The sequence below is a fragment of the Lonchura striata genome, chromosome 15, assembly GCF_046129695.1.
Source record: "Lonchura striata isolate bLonStr1 chromosome 15, bLonStr1.mat, whole genome shotgun sequence".
Classification (NCBI taxonomy): domain Eukaryota; kingdom Metazoa; phylum Chordata; class Aves; order Passeriformes; family Estrildidae; genus Lonchura; species Lonchura striata.
Window position 1 is genome coordinate 14902088 of NC_134617.1, and position 15739 is coordinate 14917826.

General features: G+C 56.7%; 1 protein-coding gene across 1 annotated transcript; it reads right to left on the reverse strand.

The window, feature by feature from the left end:
* Positions 1-1549: 1549 nt before the first annotated feature.
* STING1 (stimulator of interferon response cGAMP interactor 1) lies at positions 1550-8138 on the reverse strand. Its single transcript, XM_031506016.2, has 6 exons — positions 7900-8138; positions 7227-7404; positions 6302-6410; positions 5906-6144; positions 3962-4148; positions 1550-1981 (listed from the first exon to the last, which is right to left on the reverse strand). The coding sequence occupies exons 1-6, from the start codon at positions 8136-8138 to the stop codon at positions 1788-1790; spliced, it is 1146 nt and encodes a 381-aa protein (XP_031361876.2). The 3' UTR covers positions 1550-1787.
* Between the last annotated feature and the right edge of the window lie 7601 nt (positions 8139-15739).

Genomic DNA, 15739 nt, shown 5'->3' on the forward strand with positions numbered 1-15739 from the left:
AGGTGTGAGCCCTCGGGGGCTGCAGTGCCTTTGCTGCTCTCACAGCTGCTGTTGCTGAGCTCAGCCCTGATGCATTTCTCTTGCATCTCTGCAGGTGCCCACAGCTTTTGCTCCGTGCCCTTGGGAACACTGCTCAGCTGTCCTGCCCACCCCCAGGGCCAGACCTCCACTGCCCTCAGGGTGTCCCCTACCAGGTCCCTCACCTGCTGTCTCCCCTCTCCCGTCAGGCCAGCAGCAGGCATTTGGCACATCCTGGAGGCCTCAGCATGCAAACCAGCTGCCTCTTTGCAGTGGCCTTTGCTGTCCCAGCCCTCCCTCCACAGCCCTTTCATCTGTCGTTTGTGCAGTTTTTGCACAGATGCAGTGCCCAGAGATTAGGCTGCAGATTAAGGTTTTACTGTATCCTGAAATGGGTTCCAATTCCCAGACCCAGCAGGACCAACATGCAGCCAAATTTCTCCTGAAAGCTGACTGGGCTGGAGCTGGGGAGAGAACTCCCACCATGTTCTCCTATGTGCATGAAAGGTGGAATCCTACATATATAGCCCAGGTGAGGCACCTGGAATTCTGTGTCCAGTTCTGGGTCCCTCTTGACAAGAATGACATTGTGGGGCTGGAGCATATCCAGGGAAGGGAATGGAGCCAGGGAAAGGTCTGGAGGACAAGATGAGGAGTAGCTGAGGGAGCTGAGTGGGGGCTCAGCCTGGAGAAAAGGAGGTTCAGGTGGCACCATCTCCCTCTCTACAACTCCTTAACAGCCAGGTGGGGCTCTGCTCCCAGAGAACAAGGCACAGAACCAGAGGAAAAGGCTTCAGTCTGCCCCAGGGTAGGTTCAGGAAGAATTTATTCACTGAAAGTGTTGAGTGGGCTGTGCAGAACAGTCACTGTCCCCTGGAAATACTAAAAAACACATGGATGTGGCACCTGGGGACACAGATTAGTGGTGGCCTTGGCAGTGCTGGGTTAATGGTTGGACTCAGTGACCTTAGAGGGCCTTTCCAGCCTGAGCGATTCCAAGGTTCTGTGATTCTAAAAGGAGCTGGGCAGCCCAGGGCAGGAGCAAGGCTGTTGTCTCAGCTCCAGCCTGTGCCTGCCCAGCCTCTCCCCATCCTGGGAGAGCCTGCTCTGCCACCAACATTTTGGTCAGGCTGGAGGCTCCCCTGGAAGTCCTGCACAGGCTCCCTGTGCCCGCAGAACTGCCCCATGAGTGGGCTGGGTGTGTTTGTCCCAGCACACACAGGCACACTTGTGGCTGGCATTTCCAAAGCCCCATCCAACACCACAGCATATCACAGAATCATGGAATATCCTGGGCTGGAAGGGACCCACAAGGGTCATCCAGGCCAGCTCCTGGTCCTGCAAAGATACCCCACAATCCCACCCCATCCCTGAGAGCATCATCCAAGTGCTCCTGGAGTTCTGGCAGCCTTAGAGCCACGACCATTCCCTGTTCAGTGCCCAACCACCCTCTGAGGGACAAACCTTTTCCTCTGCCACATGGGGCAGACTGTACATTGTGCCCAAAATTTCGGATAATGCAACTTGTCCAGAAGAGGAAAGTGTTTTATATGCCAAAAAAACCAGATAAAAAACCCCAATACACCCACAGGAGAACATCAGAGCTGCACATAACAAAGAAAATGGGAAGCATGTCACAGGGCTGTGGGCTGAGTCAGCTGCTCGGGGCTGCACGGGAGGTTTGGGGGGAGCTGGGGGTGCAGCCATGGCTGGCACTGCTCCAAGAGGCCGGGCTGGGCAAGGGTGACCGAGGGGCAGCGAGGGGTGTGTCAGAAGCCGTCGGTGCGCAGGGGCTGCGGCAGGTCTGACACGCTGATCTGCAGGTTGAGCTCTGCCGAGTCCAGGGCTGTGGACGGGGTGTGCGGGTGGCTCCGCTCCAGCACGGCGATCTCCTCCAGGTGCTCCTGCTGCAGGTGCCACAGGATCTCCCTGGACAAAAAGTGGGGCTCTGCTTCTTCTGGCTCTGGAACAGAAGAAAACAAACCTTCCTTCACTCGTTGTCCTGAGGCAGAGCTCCGGGCAGAGCTCTGTGAGATGCCCCAAAACATTTGCACTGTTTCCTGCACAGTCAAAATACAGCTTTCATTTCCCACTTTCAGCATGGCAGAGGGGAAAAGTTCAAACACAAAGTGCAGAATCCAACACTATGTGCTGGATTCCAGTAATGCTTGTGATAGGAGCTGCCTCGCTGGATGGAAATGCTTCTCCCGACAGTGCTGAGTTTCCTCTGAAGAAACCGACATTCATTAAAGCAGGATGCTGATTTCATCTGCTGGAGGTGAGGAGATGGGAGATGAAAAGATGATGGGAATGAGGGAAAGCCTCGCTCCCTCCCATCCCCTGTCAGCAGGAATGGCACAGAGCCAGCACACACTCCTCCCGCTGCTGGGGAAGGCGTGACAGCCCCAGCAATTTCTTCCAGGAACATCAACAGGGAGGGGAGCAGCTGCCTGCCCTGGATGCCTGCTGTTAATGCTTGCAGTAGGCAGCTTGTCTCAGGTCCCCCTGGCACTTCAGCTGGGACAACAAGTGCTGCCACCACCTCCCCTGCTCCTCAGACCCACACCAAGAAGTCCTTAGAATTATGGAATCATGGAATACCCTGGATTGGAAGAGATCCACAAGGATCATCCACTCCAGCTCCTGGCCCTGCATAGACACCACCAGAGCTTTGTTCAAACACTCCCGGAGCTCTGGCAGCCCTGGGGCTGGGACCATTCCCTGGGGAGCCTGGGCAGTGCCCGATCCCCTCTGGGGGAAGAACCTTTTCCTGCTATCCAGACTAAATTCCCCTGGCACAGCTCAGCTGTTCCTTCGGGTCCTGTCCCTGGTCCCAGGGAGAAGAGATCAGAGCTGCCCTGTGGATTTCTCTCTCGGGGTTCCTGAGGGTCAGGGTGACCCCAAGAGAGATCTGAAAAAGTCTTTGCTTTCCTGGCCAGAACGCAGCCAAATGAGAGTCTTGGAATGCTTCTGATTGTGCTCTTTAAGTTTGTTTATTTCTTCTTATCTATAATATTTTCTCTCTGACCTGCCAAGGTCTGGCTAGCAAGGAGGCCATAGCATTCTGCATGCCCTCTCGGGCAGTGTTTACCTTTTATATCAAAAATTATGTATACTATGTTTACAATTTATTACCAATACCTAACATTTATGTTGGACAGTGTGTCCGTATCTTAAACCAACAGAAAAGTGTCACCATCACAGCAAGACATGGAGGACAAGAAGGAGAAAAAGGCTAAGACACGCCCAGATTCCTCCGTCTTGTACCCCTGAATTACATTCTGAAAAACCCCAAAATTCTACTTTTCCACCCTGTGTCAATTCACCTATTACACTACTCAAACCCTTGTCACTTGTAATTCCTCATCCAGAGTTGGCAGCTTTTCACAGGCTAAAATTGAAGCTACAGATGTTTTTGACTTCTTGCCAGGGTCTCTGAGACCCCTGCCAGGGTAGCCAGGGCAGCCAGAGGGATGTGCTGGACCCCGACACTGCCCCTCAGGAGGAGCTGCAGCCCCTGGGGAGCTCTGACCTCAGTCTCCTCTGCTCCAGCTGGACAGGCCAAGTGCCCTCAGCTGCTCCTCACGTGGCCCCTCTGGGCTCTTCACCATCCCCATGTCCCTCTTTTGGACAGTCCCTAACAGCTTTAGATCTTTCTCATCTTGTGGTGCCCAAACCTGCCCCAGGGCTCGAGGTGAGGCCGCCCCAGCTCAAAGCAGAGTGGGACGATGCTCTCCCTCACCCAGCCAGTGATGCCAGGCTCAGTGACATTCCTATTTCATGTGGGAATGCAGCCCCTCCCTTCCTCCCATGGCAGCAGGGGCCACCATGGTCCCCTGGCTGGGGCCACCAGCCGAGCCCTGCAGGGACGCTGGCCCAGGTCACTCGGGGCCAGCAGAGCGCAGCCGCTGTCCTGGGCAGCCCAGCCCTCCCCCTCACTCACCCTCGTAGGCAATGAGCCTGTAGGCATCTGCACACTCCTTGGAGCCTCTCAGGATCTCCTCCAAGGCCCTGTAGAAAAGCTTGGCCTGATCCAGGCGCTCCTCCCGGCTGAAGGCAGCACAGTCCTCCTGGGACATGGCGAAGAGGGTCTGCAGCGGGGTGGCATATTCCACAGCACAGTGCCAGAGCTGCAGGGGTGGAAGGACAAGAGATGGGCACAGGAGGGCTGGGCAAAGGGCTGCTGGCAGACCCTGGCACTGGGCACAGCACTCAGGACCTCTCAGCTCCTTGGCCTGCCTGGCACTGGGAACACTGGGACAGGGATACTGGGTCTGGTCCCAGTGTCCCTCTGCCTCGTGCATAGCAGGAAAGGGCAGCTGGCCTGACAGCTCCAGGTGTCCCCTCTGCCAGGTGGGCTCAGGGAGCTGCCTGTGCCCATGGGGGGCAGCCACTGGCTTTGTCAGTGCTCCCAAGAGCAGCCTGGAGGGTGATCTTCCCATGGAATTTGGTCCCGTAGGGAGACATCACTTCCCTGTGATCACAACTTCTTAGTGGCTTTCCACTATACAAAGTGAGGTGGAGGGACAGCACCAATATTTGCTTTCTGTCACCAGAGACAGGACCCAGGAAACGGCTGGAGCTGTGTCAGGGCAGGGTTAGGCTGGACATCAGGAAAAGGTTCTTCCCCCAGAGGGTAGAGGAGGCACTGAACAAGGAATGGTCACAGCCCCAAGGCTGCCAGAGCTGCAGGAGCTCTTGGACAATGCTCTCAGGCACAGGCTGGGATTGTTGGAGTGTCTGTGCAGAGCCAGGGATTGGATTTGATAATCTTTGTGGGTCCCTTCCAACCCAGCATATTTTGTGATTCTATTATTCTAAGTCTGAGCATCCTAACAGAGAGCTGGAGGGCAGAGCACAAACACTGGAAAGACAGAGGCACAGCTGGAAGGAGGCTGAGCAAAGAAACAAGGAGAAATCTGATAAAGCCACAAACACGCCAAGGAGGAGCTGTGTTACCAGTAAGTCTTACTGGGTAAACTGGAAAGTTGAATGGAGTGAATTAGAAGGAAGAGGGATGTGATCCCAGGTAAATGCAGAGAAGGAGGAGGTTCCCAGCCTCAGCAGGCAGTTACTGCCGTGCCCTGGGGCAGGTGCTTCCACGGGCCCTGCTCACTGGGAGGGACTGGGCAGGAAGCTGAGGGGCAAACATTACTGGAAGGCCAAGTCCAGGCCCAGAGCTGCTGGAGCATCCAGGGAGCAGAGTGACTCAGCAGGAGGCTGGCAGAAGGAACACAGAGCAGTGCGTGCAGCACAGCAGGAAAAACCCACAGCTTCCCCCGAGCAGGGCAGGAGAGGCTCGGGGTCCCTGCAGCTGGGCTTTAAAAACTGCAGCTCAGAGCTCAGCCTCTGCCAAAGGGCAAACCAGGGCACCCAGAGCTCTGCCCATGTCTCCATGCACAGCACCAGGGTGTTCCCTCCTCCAAGGGAAAGGAACAGGGACCAGTCTGCTCAGAGATGTGAGAGGAGATGAATGCAATGTGAGATGGAGAGATTTAGGGCTCACCAGCCTAGAAAAGGGGTGAATGGGGGAAAGGAGGGAGTCAAATAATGACTCTCATCTTCAAGCACCTCTTCACAACACAAGGAAACATTCATCCTGTGGGAAGTGATGCTCTGTAGCCCACATCTGCTTTTTTCTGCTCTGTTTTCTACTGTTTTCTGGACTTCAGTCAGCTCCAGGAGGGGTTAAGCAAGCCCACCATCCCTGCAGCTGAGCCTGGGAGCCAGCAGGAAAAGGTACAGGAATAGGATCTCTTCATCTCATGGAAGCCTGGTGAAAGCTGGGAGTATCTAACAGGAGAGGTGGCAGTCTCCTGTCCTTATGGCCACTTCTGGGGCCAGCAAGGCTTTTGGGATGATGCTCCCAATGCTGCTCTCAGCATACCTGGTTTTCTTCATCTGTGATTGCATAGAGGCTGTGTTTGTAGACCCTCTTTTTGATGCCTGCTCGGGCCAGGATGGTTTCAGTGAGCTCTGTCACATACTGGATATTGCTGTCAGCTTTCTCTAGGTCATCATAGATCTCACAGCTCAGAGGGAACAAGATGTGGAGCTTCCAGGTCTTCCTGCACGCTGGCAGGTTGGGATTGGCTCTGCTGAATTCCTCCATGGACTTTTTCAACCCTGGTGGAAGAGAGCATCAGGCAGAGGTGCCTGATGTGAGTACAGCTGCATTCTGCCTTGCTCCTCATTTCCCTGCTAACACTGTAAAAGTGGGAGGATTGTTATTAGCAGCTATTTCTATCTGTAGGCATGGGAATGCAGGGAAACAGCTACGTACGTGGCAGGATTATTTTTAGGTACCCGACATAATAGGACCAGGCAAGCCCATGAGCGACGTTCTGCTTGGACCTCTCGGACATCTCAGACATCTCCACTGCTGAGGGCTTCTGTGGAGGGAAGGACACACAGACCTGGTGATGACAGCTGCCACCTGGGTCCTTCTGCAGCACTCAGTTCTCCAAAGGGATTGGAGAGCTCCAAAGAGATCTGGAGAGTGAACAACCCACCAGCTCCTTCCCCCACCATGCAGGGCAGAGCCCCTGACAGCCCCCACAGCCTCTACAGAGGAGGGAAGTGGGGCTGGAGTGAGCCAGGCATTTCCCTGGCTGCACCTTCCACTGGGATCGTGTGTCCCAGTGCAACTTGTGCATCTGCTCTGTGCTTCCAGCATGGGAGAGGAGGCACCCCATTGCCTGATGGTGGGATTCCCAGTGGTCTCTGCCAGCTCTGTGTGTAGAGATGGGTGTCCTGTCCCACAGGCTCCTGTTAGAAGCACCTTCTGCAGCCTGTGTGCCCTTCCTGCACCGCTGGGGCACAGCAGAGCTCTCCCACTTCTGCAGAGGCACCTGGGGCTTGGCTCTGCCCCAACATCACGCTGAGAATTGAGAACACACAGACTCTGCTTTTGCCTCAAGCACCAGCTTGACTGACATTTAAAATACCCCTGTTTTTTGTGTCGGGGGGCCATGCCCTCCCCTGGAATGGCTGTGCTCACTGGGAGGCAGCCTGACCCTCCTGCCAACGCTCCTGGCAGCACAGGGCCAGGGAGATGAGCTCTGCAGGGCTGAGCTGAGAGTGCTCCTCCCGCCAGGCTGGCTCTGGGTAGGCTGGACATGCAGAGGCCATGTAGAGCTGGCTATGTGCCCCCATGGGCTGAAGGGTTCCCCGGGCAGCCAGGCAGGCTGGAGGTGTGGGAGCCTTACCTGCAGGCCCAGGGCAAGGATGAGGAGCTGGCACAGACTGGCCAGGATGAGGTGGAGGCCGAGTTTCTGTCCATCACCGAGGAGAGCCACGCAGGCTGAGCCACAGACGAGCAGCATGGGCCCATGCCAGCGTGGGGAGAGGCAGCTGCTCAGGGCCCTCCAGAAGCTGCCGTGGTGCCTGGGTGGGAGAGGGAGACAGGAGTCAGGCTTGTGGCCACCTACCCACCCTCAGCAGCCATGGCCAGGGCTGCTCCCATCTCCTGGGTGCCACCAACCTTCCAGAGCACTGCAGAGTTGTGTGGGACTGTGCCCAGCACACCCCAGTGCCCCAGAGAGGGCCTGGGTACCTTGCAGCACCTGTGGGACTCAGAGGGAGCAGATGGAATGTCACCCTGGACAGCAGAGGGAGACAACAGCACCCTACCCTCCAGCACGGTGGGGTGGGGAAAGGCTGGGGGCCAAGATCTGTTCTCCAGGAGAGGAGACATCCATGGACATCTGGGGGAGCTGGGCAGGTGGGAGAGGGAGCAAGAGATGAGAGGGACAGGAGGGTGACAGAGGGCACGTGTGGGCACAGAGACCAGGAGCAAACCCCAGCACATCCCGAGGCTGCCCGTGTCCCCAGGGTGGTCCCAGGAGCGCCGCAGGCAGGCAGCCAGCCCCGCTGGCTCACCTGGAGTCGAGGTGGAAGATCTCCTCGGCCAGGTAGCAGAGGCCCTTGAGCAGCTCCCCGGCCTGCAGGGTGGCGAAGTGGAAGGCGAGGCTGCGGGCGGTGGGCACGAGGGGCTGCCCGGCGAGGAGCAGAGCGGCGGCACAAGCGCCCAGCAGCACCAGCACGGCGCGCCGCGCCCGCCCGCCGCGGGCCCGCGGGATCAGCGGGGCACGGCGCTGCCGCCGCCGCTCCCGGGACATCTGCGGCGGACAGCGGTCAGCTGCAGCTTGTCCCCGGCCCCGCAGCGGCAGCTCGTCGCCAGCACCCGCGGCAGCACTGTGGGAACGGATAAGAGCAGATCAGGGGATGCGTGCGCCCAGCGCTCACTGAGCATCCCGAAGCGCACAACCCTTTGGGGCGGCTCCCCTGCGCTTCCCTCCTTAGCGCTGTCCCCTGTGCCCCGATGGGCTCGGCACGATGAGCTGGCTGGTCACCCCGCTCCCAGACCATGCCAGCCCGCCCGGCTGTGTCACCCTCTGGCCGCACTCACCGGAGCAGCTTCCAGCGCCAGCCCCGCGGTCCCGGCGCGGCGGTCCCCGAGCTCCGCTCCCGCCTGGGCAGCGGGGGCTCCTTCAGAGGCTGCTCAGACACACGCCCGGGCTTCCGCAGCTGCACAGAAAAGCGCGCAGAAAAGTGAAAATGAAAGAAGCTCTGGCAGCAGTGGGCAGCCTGTAGAGTGCCAGAGCTCTCCCACACAGGCGTCCATGAGATCTCTCAGCCCGCAGGAAATCCAGGCACTGGTGGCTGCACCAGATTTCGATATCCATGAGTTTGCACATCCTGGAAAGTCCCAAGTCTGCCAGTCTGAGGGGAACTGGAATGAGGAAGGAAACCAGACTTTATTGAGATTTCATCTGTCAAGGGCAGCAGATTTCAAACATTGCACTGATTCAGCTCAGCAGGTTGCCAGGGGCAAAACAGACTCAAGCTCCATCTAGCAGAAGGTGACTCACAGCACCCTGGATGCTCCTACCCCACACATTTCCAGGAGATGCCAGGCTGGGAAGCAGTGCCCATGAGTGCTGGCAACACAGCAGGGGCTTCCTGCAGCCAGGCTCTTGGTGGCCAGTGAGGCCCTCGAGACTTGCAGCTCCAAGCAGTGGAGAGGTACTTTCCTCCTGGAAGAACATGGGTTAGGGGACACATATGCAAGCCCATAGGAGCAGGTGGGATGCACTCAGGGATGATGAGGGAGATGGATGATGGCCTGGCAAGATTCCTCTCTGATGTCTTTGGAATGTTGTAGCAATCAGGAGGTTCCTGGTGAGTGCGACAAGGAAATATCAAATCCAGCTTTGAGGAGGTGAACTACAACCTGCTCAATATCACCTCTGACCCTGGGGAAGTGATGGATGAAAATCCTCACAGCAAGGATGAGACAGGAACAGCCATTAGGGATTTCACATCACATCTGATGGACCCAACTACCTGGAATGGCAAGAAAACTGGCTGTAGGGATGAGTGGAGAACCTTCACTTCAGCAAAGCCCTCAGCATGGTCACCCATGGCCTCTGTGGAGCCCAACTAGGTAGATACAGGCTGGGAAAGGGACTGACTGTCCAGAACACACTCAGGGTCCCATTGCTTTCTGTCCAGGAATGCCCCTGGGTTCCAGAAGACCCTGACAGTCCCTACAGACCCACATTGCCAGGGTGTCTGGAGGCTGTCACAGGCTCCACAGCACAAGGATCTTGATTCAGACATGCCCACAGTTCACATTCAATTAAAATCATAGAATTCAAAAATTATTTTGGTTGGAAGATACCCCTGCCACAGCCTCCCCCAGCTGCTCCTCATCAGACCTGAGCTCCGCTGCCCTTCTGTGGACACAGCTCCAGCATCCTCAAACCCAGAGAGTGGCAGGAAGGGCTGGCAGGGAGCTGCTTGTTTTGGTGGTACCTTAGAAACCCCAGCAAACCATCTGGCCAGTGTTCCAGCCCCAGGAGGGCCTGTGGATACAGCCAACATGTTGTTTGCTTCGTCAACACAAAGGCTGGCTAAAACATCAAGTGAATCACTTCCTTCTCCAGTGCTGAGATAAAGCTTGTCCCATTCCAGCTGGGCTTCCCTGACCTGCTCTGGTTGGCTCTTCAGTGTGGTGGGTGGGCTGCCTGGCTGCCCAGACACCTTCTTGCAGGTCCCCAAGCAGTTGGTGGCTCTCCCCTGCTCTCAAAGCCTGGCCTGGCTTTCAGTTCTACCCTCAGCACACAAACACCAGCAGTATTTCTGTCTCACTTCTGTTTGGAGCAGAGCTGTGGTACCGCTCCAACAGGTGAGTCTAAACTCCAGGAATGAGGTTTCACAGAATTTTGGAACCACGGCATGGTTGGGGTGGAAAGGGACCTTAAAGTTCATCTCATTCCCAACACCTGCCATGGGCAGGGACAATTTTCTGTAGACCAGGCTGCTCCAAGCTCCATCCAGCCTGGCCTTAAACATTTCCAGGGATCCAGGGGCAGCCACAGCTTCTCTGGGCAGCCTGTGCCAGGGCCTCACCATCTTCACCATGAAAAAATTCTTTCCAATATCCCATCTAACACTGATCTCTGGCAGGAGGTCACTTCCTCTTATTGCTCTCTACAGCTTCCTGAAGGGAGGTTGTAGACAGGTGGGGTCAGTCTCTTCCACCGGGCAGCAACTGGCAGAACAAGAGGACACAGCCTCAAGCTACATCAGGGAAGGTTTAGGTTGGGTATTAGGAAAAAATTTTCACTGAAAGAATAATAAAATACTGGAATTGTCTTCCTAGGGAGGTGGAGGAATCACCATTTCTGGATATGTTTAAAAAAAGACTGGACTTGGCACTTGGTGCTGTGGTCTAGTTGTGGTGTTAGGGCATAGGTTGGACTTGATCTTAGAGGTCTCTTCCAGCCTCATTATTCTGTGATTCTGTGATTTCCCCTTGTCCTGTCACTCCAGGCCCTTGTCCAGAGTCTCCTCTTGGAGCCCCTTTAGGCCCAGGAAGGGGCTCTGAGCTCTCCCTGGCTCCTTCTCTTCTCCAGGTGAGCACCCCCAGCTCTTCCAGCCTGGCTCCAGAGCAGAGGAGCTCCAGCCCTCAAAAACACCTTTGTGGCCTCCTGTGGACACCTGGAACATCTGAGCTTGCCTGAGAACAGAGAGCCCAGTGCCACCCAGTGCCTCTGCACAGCCAACAAGAGGTGGCAGGATTGAAACTACCCCCACTGTCCTCCCCGGCCTTCCTCTGGCCAACAATTTGCTTTTCCAGATCGTGCCTTGATTGACATTCTCTCTGTCCCTGTTTGCTGTCATTCCCTCAAGCAGAGGGAACAAGAAGTCACACACGATGCTGGAAGATTTTAGATGCACATAAAACCCCACAAGGCACCTCTAACCAGGCTGTGTGAGGCTGAGTGGGGCACAGAAATCAGCTCTGTCCATATCAACCTACAAATATGGCAGCCCTTGCTGAGATCAGGAGAACCAAGGAGTCCTGGAATATCCTGGGTTTGAAGGGACCCACAAGGATCGTCCAGTCCAAATCCTGGCCCTGCACAGACACTCCAACAATCCCATCCCATCCCTGAGAGCATTGTCCAGACACTCCTGGAGCTCTGGCAGCCCTGGGGCTGTGACCATTCCCTGGGGAGCCTGGGCAGTGTCCCACCACCCTCTGGGGAAGAACCTTTCCCTGATACCCACACTAAATCCCCTGACACAGCTCCAGCCATCCCTTGAGTGCTGTCCCTGGTCCCAGGGAGCAGAGATCAGAGCTGCAGCCCCTGGGGAGTTCTGGCCTCAGTCTCCTCTGCTCCAGCTGGACAGGCCAAGTGCCCTCAGCTGCTCCTCTGGGCCCTTCACCATCCTCGTGTCCCTCCTTTGGATGCTGTTCCTCATATTGTGGTGCCCAGATCTGCCCCCAGGTAGAGGCTGGATACATGTGGCATGTCCCCAGCCAAAAGCCAGGCCAGGAACAGGCTGTTTTGTTTTCCATTCATCCCTTGGGTGAAGGGCTGTGAGCAGGTAGCAGCAGCATGACAGAGCTGCCTCTGCTGCAGGATGGGCACAGCAGCAGCACTTCCTTCCTTTAATTCCCTTTTTTTCCATTGCCCTGGGAAAGAGCTGCTGGCTTCATGCTGAGGGCAGGCTGCCCAGTGACAGCTTTCACTGGGGATACCTGCAGGGATGGAGTTCCAGTGCCAGGCTGGTGTCAAAAGTGGCTTTGGTCCCTTGACTAAAAGTGCTGCAGTCGGTGTTTTTAGTGCTGCAGTTGCACCAGCAATGTCCCTCAGAGGTCCCGTGTGACAGGGCTGCTTTACTGACACAAAATAGCAAAAATAAAGTGCTCTGCAATATTCTGTGTGGCCTTGGGCTGTGTGAACCAGGCCAGACTCTCTGGTGCTGCAGGAGATTTGATGGCAGCAGGAGAGCTGCTTCCTGAAGCTCCTAAGCACACCTTGTCTCTCACCCACTGAGGCAGGCACTTCCACACACCACAGAATCATGGAATACCCGGAGTTGGAAGGAACCCACAAAGATATCAAGTCCAGCCCCTGACAGCCCCAGGAATCCCACCCAGTGTCTGAGAGCATTGTCCAAATGCTCCTTGGACAACCTTGTTGGTCCAAGCATTTAGCTGTGAGACAAAGCAGGTGGCAGCCAAGGTGGCCAGGGAGGTGTCCTGCCCAAGGATTTGGGAGTTTCCCTCTTGGCCTCCAGATTCTGCAGAGCCCTGCTCTTGGCTCACAAAGCCCACCCAGGGATGTGCTGCCTTTGCAGGGATGTGCCCAGCTTGGGAGATGCTTTGCCTCGCCCTGACCCCAGCCTGGACCCCTCAGCAATGATGAGTTTAAAATCCTGGTGGCAGAATGGAGCATCCCTCCGTCCCGGGCTCGTGGGGCTGCTCTGAGTGCTGCACGCCCCTCACCCTCTGAGGTTCTGCCTTCTTTTGGAGCACCAGAACCTTCCCAGGAGAAAGAGAGTTTGAATTTAATAGATGTCAGTGGATCAATCTGAGATTTCTGAGTCTGTCAGCTGCCAGCACCTGCAGGCTCTTGCGGCACTGATTCCCCACTTACATGTTGGGTGGAAAAACAAGTTTTACTCATTTTGGAGCTGTCACAGGCTGGCATTGGAATATGGTGATTTTCCAGTCCCTTTCAACCCAAACCATTCCATGATTCCATGACTGGGTTGGTACTGCTGGGCAGAGCACCTTTGGCATAGGAGCTGCTCCTGGTCCTTTTTTCTGTGAGTTTTCACTTTTCTTTGAATCTTGCCCAACACTGAGGGTTTCTCCTTTTCCAGTTGTGCCTTTCCTCCTTTAGAGTGACTTTTTTGCACCTTCTAACAAAGGCCTCATAAGTTATGAAAGCCTGGAATAACTAGATTTAACCAGCTTGGCTGGGAAATTTCTATTTCTTTAAATCCTTGTGTCTTTCCCTAAACCCTTCAAGAGTTTTTTCCCCTAATACAGCACTGCAACTTGACCCTGTGGAGCAGAGCCCATCAGAGGGAGATGGAGGAAAGGCACAGGGAGACAGGAGTCATCTGAGGACAAGGCAGGGCTCAGAGAACTCCCGCAGTGGCGCTCGGATGGTTGGGAGCAGGAGATGTTGGCATGGGAAGGTGCTGGCAGCAGATCCCTCAGTACCTCCCTTAGGAGCTCAGGGCACAGCGGTGTCCCAGTTTGGGGACAGCCACACCCACAGGGGCTGCAGGAGCAGCTCTGGCCCTGGGAGACGGGAGGGAGGAAGCTGCAGCTGGAATCTCCTCAAATGCTGTGAGGGGCTGTGAAAAGCTGGGGCTGCCCCTGGATCCCTGAAGTGTCCCAGGCCAGGCTGGAAGGGCTTGGAACAGGCTGGGACAGTGGAAGGTGTCCCTGCCCCGAGTAGGAACTGGGATGATCTTTAAGATCTTGTCTGAGATTCTATGAAACGCCATTCCTGGATGTCTCAAATCTTACCTTGTGAAAAAACATGATGAAAATTACTTCCCTGCTTCCATTTAGCTCGTGGAGCAGCTTTGCATCCAGCTGGCAGCAAACAGCAGATCGTCATTATCCCTGGTACTAGAACCACAACCAAACCACTTTTCTCTCTTGTCCTGGGGACAAAATCCAACACTTCTGTGAATGCTAGGAAAAGGTTACCTTCACCTTTGCTGACTGAAATCCTTAGAGCTGTGAGTTGAGGGTACTTGGAAAACTGCCCCAAGAACAGGAAAAGGTTCCAGAGACATTCCCAAGGGGTGGGAAGCCTGTTGTGCCTTCAGGGAAACAGGAGCATCTCCCAGAAAAGAATCTGTGATGTCACTTCCAGCCTCGGGATCAGGCATTGGCTGGGCCATACAAAGGGAAAGCAGAAAATGCTAGAAGCAGTTTTACCCCAAGCCAGGACTGCTTGGGATTACTGTTTGAGCCTTTCCAGCTCTGTGCCAGGATAAGGGTGTGTTGCCTTGTCATTGGATCAATGAGCTGTGCAGGGCTGTCTGGAATTTGGCAATCAAGGCATGCCCAAAACGAAAGAAAAGAGCAGGAAGTCACAAAACAAACCAAAGTAGTTGGAAAAAACACCAACAAAAAAAAAAAAAAAAAAAACACAACCCACCCAGAGAGTAATTTTTATGAATTTTTCTTTTATTTTCTCCATAACAAATGTGGAGGGAGAAGAAATTAATTAAAATACATCCTGTGCTACAGCCTCCAGAAACAGGCAAGTCTTGCAGAATGCAGGCAGCGAAGTTAGAATGAGAATAGCCCACCATGGCCCAGAGGCAGCAGCAGGGACCCTGAACCCCTCCTGGGCACAGGAAGGAGCAGGGACAGTGCGTCACCAGTGGTGCTTTCAGTGCCATTTAACGTGACTTGTGCTTCCCAGGCCACCAAAGGCCCCCAGGCGGGATCAGGCCAAGCCAGTCACCCTAGTCACCCCTGCTCTGCCTGGCCCGAGTGCTCCCGGCCTGCCCGGGCCGGGGCCTCGGGGGGCGGGAGTGCAGCAGCTGCACACGGGGCCGGGGTCCCGGGCCGGGCCGGTCCTCTCAGTCCCGCTCTGTCCCCTCAGTCCCGCTCTGTCCCCTCAGCCCCGCTCCGTCCCCTCAGCCCCGCTCTGTCCCCTCAGCCCCGCTCTGTCCCCCTCAGCCCCGTTCTGTCCCCTCAGTCCCGTTCTGTCCCCTCAGCCCCGCTCAGTCCCGCTCTGTCCCCTCAGCCCCGCTCTGTCCCCTCAGCCCCGCTCTGTCCCCTCAGCCCCGCTCTGTCCCGCGGCCCCGGGCCCGGCTCGGCCGGGACTTGTTCCCGTCCCGACTTCTCGCGAGAGAACGCGCGGTGGCGTCACGCGCCGCGGAGGCCGCCCTCGCGCGCGCGCGCGCTCGCTCGCACGCCGCCGCCGTATCCTTCCGCGCGCTCCCCCTCCCCCTTCTGGAGAGTTCTGCACGGCGGCCGGCACGACAAATAGTCCCCGCGGCTCCCCGCCCTCTCCTCCCTCTCCCGCTCCTCCTCCTCCCGCCGCTCAGGTCCTGGCCTCTCCCTTCCTTCCCCTCCCCGCCACGGCGGCGTCTCCGCCCCGGGAACCGGAGCGGTGCCCGGGGGCAGCGGCGGCGGCGGCGGGGCGGAGTGATCCGCTGCGGAACGACGCGGAGGCAGCGCATAAAGCGGCGGCGGCGGCGGAGGGAACGGAGGAGCTGCGGCAGCGCTGAGCCCGCGGCCGCCACCGCCCGACACCGGCCCGGCCCCGGCCCCGCCGCCCCGGGGGGCCCCGGTCCCCTCCCGCCCCTCCGCTCGCTCCGTCCCTCCCCGTCCCCTCCCCGCGCAGCCGCCACCTCCGCGCTCCTCCTCCTCCCCCCCTCC